Here is a 7,054-nt window from a genome sequence, read left to right on the forward strand (position 1 = left end):
TCAAAAAAAAAAAAAAAAAAGTTGTTTGGTTTCAGTATCTAGCTGTTAAGGAGCTATGTACATCATTCTCAGACCGGTGCCTCCCAATCCAGCATCTTCTAGCCATTAGTGGTCATTTAAATTCAAATTAGATTTAAATAAAATGAAAAATTTATTCCCATAGTCATTCTAGCCATGTGACAGGTGGTTACTGTTTTGGACAGTGCAGGTAGAGAAAATTTTCATCACTGCAGAAAGTCCTGTTGAATAATGCAGCTCCAGAGTATTCTAACTGCTCAGTTTCTTAACCTTACAGTGGTAAGGAAGAGCCACCTCTTAAGTTGAGAGTTTTCTAGAGCAGAGTCTGGCAAACAGTCTACCCATTTTTGTATATAAAGTTTTATTGGCATACAACCACACCCATTTGTTTAGCTGTTATCTTTGGCTGCTTTTGTGCTACAGTAGCAGAGCTGTTTGTTGAATACAGACTAAGTGGGCCCACAAAGCCTAAGGTATTTACTGATGCTTTGCAAAAAGCTTTGCTCACCTCTTCTCAAGAGCCAGTTTCCTCAGCCTCAACACTGTAGTTCTGGTCCAGAAAATTGTTTGTTGTGGGGGGCTATCCTGTGCATTGTGGGATGCTACAGCAGCATCCCTGGACTCTACCCACTAGATGCCAGTTGCAGCCCCTAGTTATAATACCAAAAATGTCTCCCATCATTGCCAGATTCCCCTGGGGAGCAAAACCCGAGGTTAAAAAACCACGAATCTCAAGTGATATGACTTGGCAGCACATTCACATGTAACACTGCATAGAAGGTTCATTGTAAAAATAAAAATCATTAGAGATGGGCACGATTGTGCATACCTGTAATCCCAGGGGCTTGAGATGCTGAGGCAGGAGGATCACAAGTTTGAGGCCAGTCCCAGCAATTTAGTGAGGCCCTAAACAACTTAGTGAGAACCTTCTCTAAAAAAGAGCTGGAAATGTAGCTCTGAGATAAAATGCCCCTGGGTTCAATCCTTAGTAACAAAAAAAAAAAAAGTGAGAATTAAAATATCAAGTCCTATACAATTTTGTTCAGTTCTTATAGATCTGGTACTTGAATACTTTTTAGAGGACTTTAAAAGTTGTAAAGATGGCTATTTTAAGAAACTGTTCATTTTGTAAGAATATAGGGTACCTTAGAGTTTGGGCACAAGTTTTGATAATATGTGCAGTATTTCTAAGTTTTCATTTTGGAAAATAGAGTAACATGGAATTGGAAAATTGGGGGTGGCGATATGGCTCAGTGAATAGTGCTTGCTGAGGCCCTGAGTTCCATCCCAGTACCACAAAATTAAATATATTATTATTATATATATTTATATTTTAAGGAGAATTGCCTTTCAAAGCAAATATCAGGTATATCTGAATCTGGTTCTTCAAGTTAAAATGAAATTGAGCATGGTGGCATATCCCAATGATTCAGAAGGCTGAGGCAAGAGGATCTCAAGGACAAAGTCAGCCTGGGCACCTTAATGAGACCCTGCCTCAAAATTTAAAAACATAAGGGCTGGGGAGGCTCAGTGGCAGAGCACTTGCCTGCCATGCATGAAACCTTGGGCTTGATTCCTACCACCCACTGCAAAAAAAATTAATTCAAATTTAAAAGTTCAATTGTCATTGAAATGCATATGTAATATAGGTCACATATAGTGGTGCACGCTTTTATGGCAAGTCATCCTCGTGTAGTTTAAAAAAACTAAGGGGCTGGGGTTGTGGCTCAGTGGTACATGTGAGGCACGGGTTCAATCCTCAGCACCACATAAAAATAAACAAAAATAATAGCAGATGAAGTAAAAAAACACAAACAAAAAAACAACTTTTTTTTTTTTTTTTTTTTTTATCTAAGAAGTTAAGCAGGTTTTATTACTGAATTCAGTTGAGGTTTAGGTGAACTTGCATGTTCCTGTTCCCATGCATGAAGTGCTTGTTTGTTTGTCTGTTTCAGATCTTACCAATATATTTGAATCCTTCCTGCCTCAGTTGTTGGCCTATCCTAACCCCATAGATCCTCTCAATGGTGATGCTGCAGCCATGTACCTCCACCGACCAGAAGAATACAAGCAGAAAATTAAAGGTAAGAAGGTACATAGTTTAAACTGGAGTCAAAAGAATTTAAGTCACTTAAAAGTCTTAAGGAGCTTAGTTCCTCAATTTTTCTCAGACCTAAAAAAAGAGACAGTTGTGGACTGAAGTAGTACTTGCCAACCTCCAGTTTATCATGGTAGAGTGCCAATTGGTTTGCCCTTAGGATTTAGAATCCTTTTCTCTCCCATAATTAAGACAGCTTGTATATTAATGGGGCTGAAATTTTATTGAAAGGAAAATATGTGAAAGAAAGCTATAGTTCCAGTGGTCTTACTCATGATCATTGACTTTTCCATTTCACCTCTGTGTGTTTGAGAACTTTCACATTTGAAAAATCTAGATACATAAAACTCAATTAAAAAGAAGAAAAATTCAATTGGTGAAAGTGTACCTGCTCTTATCAAATGGCAGGCACTGGTATCCTCCCAGTTTTAATACAACTTTCTCATCTGCAGAGGATCCATGTGTCAGCTTTCTCAAAATGTGTGGGCCTTTGAGATATATTTGTAAGAGACTGCAGTAGTTTTTATGAGAGCTTGAAGATATAGTTCTTATTTGTAGTCCTTAAGTCTTAACTGTGTCAGGCATAAAACAAACAGGAACATTGTGGGTATTTATTGAACAGTTATTTTCCTTCTGTTTGTTTCCTCATTTTCTGTAGTCTCTGGTAGGGTATTGTTTGGAGCTTTTTTTTAGATAAAGCAGAAATAAATCTAGTATAATTTACTTAGATCTCAAATTAATATTTAATTTATGTAGCACAGTATCTGCATATCCAAGTGAACAGGTATTCCAAAAAAAAGGCAGTCATTTCAACCAGATAAAGTTCTATTATGAGAACATACTAAAGTTTGACATAGGAATCGCTTAACAGCATCTGCAAACCACAGATATCTCAGTGCAGAATATATTTCTATAGCTCTCATATTCATTATGCCTCAGCAGTTTAACATTAGCCTTATTTTTGTGCATATCTTCTCTGGTCCCAGTTACAAAAGAAATCCATTGTTAATTGGTGATCATTTTATCTTCCTGGTGACCTGAGGACTCAAGGCCATCAGACCTGAGTGCATCCCTGCCTCCTGCTGTGCCTTTATTATCTAGCCCTCTCACCTTTTCTTTATCCTCACAGGAATAAGAGGTGTCCCATTTTATTTCCAAAACTCACTCCTTACCAGCCTGTGTTTTGTTCTCCCAGCTATCCCCTTCCTGTTCTATCCCTGCTGCCAGAGCTGCCCTGTTTCAGAAGCCTTTATCTGCTCATGTGGGGTCCTCTAGGAATCTTGCTATCTATTTCATCTTCAAACTTCCTGCTTCCTTGCCTTAAACTCCATAGTTGTTTCCCCTCTTCTCCTGAATCTGTGACCTCAATTCTTCTGATCCTGTGGACCCATCTCAAGTTCTATTTTCTTCGACCTCTCTGCAGCTTTGATCTTTCACTCCTTACCTTTCTGAAAATTTCTCATTTCACTTGCCAAATGTGACAGTTCTCATATGTATTGGTCTTTAGACCCCTCTGTACCCCATTGAGGAGCTATCCACTTCTCTCAGTATCAGGTACTCCTCCAGGTCAATGCTTTCCAAATGTGTGTGTCTTGGCCTGACCCTCTCCCAGGCTGCCTGACAGGCATAGCTGTTGTGTGGCAGTCACCACAAAAGCAGCACATTTACATCACTTCGAACCCTTTCCTGTCCTGGAAACTTGTCAGTGCCATTTTAGAGTGTACATTTGAAATGAAACCTGAAAACAGGTTTAAATATTGAACAGCCTGAAGAACTGGGCACCCTTGGAGCTGTGTAAACATGTCACTTTCTGCTCAAAAACCTTTGCTGAGTGGCATGAAGTGTTCCATTATTCCAGGTTTTCTGCTACTGAGGTAATCGACATCTTTGCCTTTACTTCTCTAAATGTGTCACTATGTGACAGTCAAGTTGGAGGAGTTTCAGGCACCCAGGTATATTCTTTTCTTTCGTTAATGGATAATTTCATTGTCATGGATAGTTTCAAATCTATGGAGAAAAACAATTACCATAAACCCACCACTGACCTGTAGCAAAACCTCACTATTCTGCCTTATGTACTTCAGATTTCTTTCAAGAAAAAAGACTCAAACAGTTCTCTTTTGTTGCTGTGCTCTCACTCCCAGCCACTTACCTTTTCCAAGCCTTTCTCCTAGAGTGGCCTGTCCTATGCTGCAGCTAGCAGAGCTTGGGATCAGTGTGGTTGTGACCTCCCTCCCAGGACCCTCTGCTGATTTCTTCCCAAGCTGCTTCCCTGCTGGTGCTTGAGCAGCCTCCCAAGTGCCAGGATTATAGGCCAGCTCTGTCCCTTGACTATACTAAAGAAAGCTGATAGATCAAATTACAGTGTCAAAAAACAATGTCAGTGTGACCAATTTCTGTGAAGGAAGAAGCAGAATAGCCAGGCACAAATAAAATTTCTAAGGCTTTAATATTTCTCTCACTCCAAAAAGTAAATTCTTACCTAGATTAGGGCTAGTTAAACTTCATGAACCTGGTATCAAGTTTTGTTATGAACTTAAAGGGCTTAAAGTTTCAAGTCTGCAAACTTTGTAAAGAACATATGAAAAATATTCTTAGTTATAGCCCTGTGGTTTCCTAGAAGTTGGCAATCCATGAAGCCATCTGCCTATCTCCATCCCTGCAACAACATAGTAGAAAAGACAAAACTACAAGGACACGTGATTTTTTGTGTGGGTGGGTGGGTGTGGTAGTGGGAATTCAGGGTTGCTCTACCGTGGAGATATACCAAACCACTCCCACCCCCACATTTTTTCTGAGACAAGGCCTTGCTAAGTCAATGAGGTTGGCCTCAAACTTGTAATTCTCCTGCCTCAATGTCCCGACTTGCTGAGATTACAGGAGTGCACCACTGTGCCTGAACAGCTTGCAATCTTTTTATCAGGAGGTAGGGGTTACTGGGGATTGAACTCTGAGGTACTTTACCACTGAGCCATTTGCAGCTCAATGTTTTTATTTTTTATTTTAAAACAGGGTCTCACTAAGTTGATTAGGGCCTCACCAAGTTTCTGGGGCTGGCCTTGAACCTTAGGATCCTCCTGCCTCAGCCTCCCAAGTTGCTGGGATTGCAGGCGTGTGCCACTGGCACCAGCTTGCATTCTTGATGTGATTTGTACTGTCTGCCTGTCTCTTCATATTGTGTGTGATTTACTTGAAAACAGTGTGCAATTTTAGGAACATGTTCATTGTTTATTCAGCAGTTCTTAAATTCTTTTTCAGCCAGTAGACTGAGACTAGGCACTAGCAGCATAAATCTTCAGGTGAATAATGCATGGTAAAATCACGCAGAGGCTCCTGTGCCTCCAAATAGCAGCTCATTCTGATGAACAGTCTGGGAGATGGTTTTTGCTGGCTGCTTCCAAAATCTGACAGGCAGGATCTGTGTAGACTAAATAATAATAGATCTAGCTATAATTATACAACTGCAAATCTGAAAACGATGGGGATTTTCTGATAAATTTCTGTGGAATCCTAACTAGTCCTGTTGTATCTGGGGTGTGAGTCGCTTTATTAACATCAAAGTAAAACATATCAAGTGTGGAGAAATATCATTTCTCCCACCCCTCCAGCATTCCAGGATGATGATGAAAAGTAGTTATCCTTCTGAAAATCAAGTATTCCGTGTTGCCACTGCCATCTCCCCTGTAGGGTCCCCCTTAGCTACAATGACCATACTAAATGTCATCTTTTCGCCCCTGCTATAGAAGAGGAGTCTGAACCTCTGTGGGACTTGACAGCATTGGGGTCACTAAAGCACATGTCTGCCCACTCACCTACTGATGTTTTCTTTCCCCCACCCCATGCAGAGTACATCCAAAAATATGCAACGGAGGAGGCCCTGAAGGAGCAAGAAGAGGGCACTGGTGACAGCTCATCGGAGAGTTCTATGTCTGACTTTTCGGAAGATGAGGCCCAGGACATGGAGTTGTAGTAGAAAAAGCACCTGCTTTTCAGAAAGACTATTATTTCCTAACCATGAGAAGCAGACTATAATATTCATATTTAAACAAAGCAATTTTTTTTATTACTAAACAAGGTTTTTATGAATAATAGCATTGATATATATATATTATATATCACCCTTTAGATCTTGATTTCTTGGTCATTTCTCAACCTGAGGTGCATAGCATATTCCCACATTCCATTTTGGTAGCAATATGCGGTCTGAATGCATGCATTCATAAGTCCATTTGGCCAAGTCAGCCTGTGTGCTACTGAACTGTCAAAAGAAATAGCCGCTCGATAGGTAGACATGAGTAAAACTAACAGGAAAAAGTTGCTTCTTTTATTGATGGTTCCAAAGAAACAAACCAAACCAACCAGCTCTTGGACATGAAGATAGAATAGTGCTTTTTCAAAGTGGAAAGGAAAAAATTGGGGAGGAAGAGGCCTGCTGTGGGAGCATGTAGAGCCAGCCGTGTACGAATCAGTTGCTCCTCCAAGAGTCCTCAGTGGGCCCGTTTCTGTGGAGTAACAGTGTAAAACAGGGAGCCAATTGGAGAATTGAAACTTAAAACATCTTTTTGACTGATTTTAAGTACGTTTTTATACGTAGATTCCTGCCCTTCACGCTACCAGACCTGTGGCCACAGCATTTTGCTTTGGAGAAGCTTTTGGAAGTGTTTTCTGAACCCAATTCTTTTTCTTGGGGTACAGCTTGTAATCCAGACCTTTTTTGAGCGGACAGGAGGAGAAAAGTGACTGGAAGATGCTTCCTCTCATCCAACAGTGAAAAGTCACATCCTAGTGTTGGGCCAGCTTGAGACCACGGCCCTGGACTAAGAGCTTTAAACTGGAGGGGCTTGTTGTTTGTTGGTGGTGGTTTTTTGTTTGTTTGGGTTTTTTTGTTTGTTTGTTTGTTTTGTGTGTGGGTTTTTTTTTTTTTTTTTTTTTTCCAAC

General features: G+C 40.3%; 1 protein-coding gene across 2 annotated transcripts in view; it reads left to right on the forward strand.

Annotated features, from left to right (window-relative positions):
• The window catches only part of Ube2h (ubiquitin conjugating enzyme E2 H), a 98,734-nt gene extending 92,212 nt beyond the window's left edge, over window positions 1–6,522 (forward strand). For both annotated transcript variants that reach the window (XM_015493833.2, XM_015493832.2), the window contains 2 exons: window positions 1,974–2,102; window positions 5,962–6,522. In XM_015493833.2, the coding sequence (XP_015349319.1) occupies window positions 1,974–2,102; window positions 5,962–6,086 (254 nt within the window). In that variant the 3' untranslated portion in view covers window positions 6,087–6,522. The remainder of the gene's footprint in view (window positions 1–1,973; window positions 2,103–5,961) is intronic.
• The last annotated feature ends 532 nt before the right edge of the window (window positions 6,523–7,054 follow it).

This window comes from Marmota marmota, unplaced genomic scaffold (genome assembly GCF_001458135.2).
Source record: "Marmota marmota marmota unplaced genomic scaffold, marMar, whole genome shotgun sequence".
In the NCBI taxonomy this organism is placed as follows: domain Eukaryota; kingdom Metazoa; phylum Chordata; class Mammalia; order Rodentia; family Sciuridae; genus Marmota; species Marmota marmota.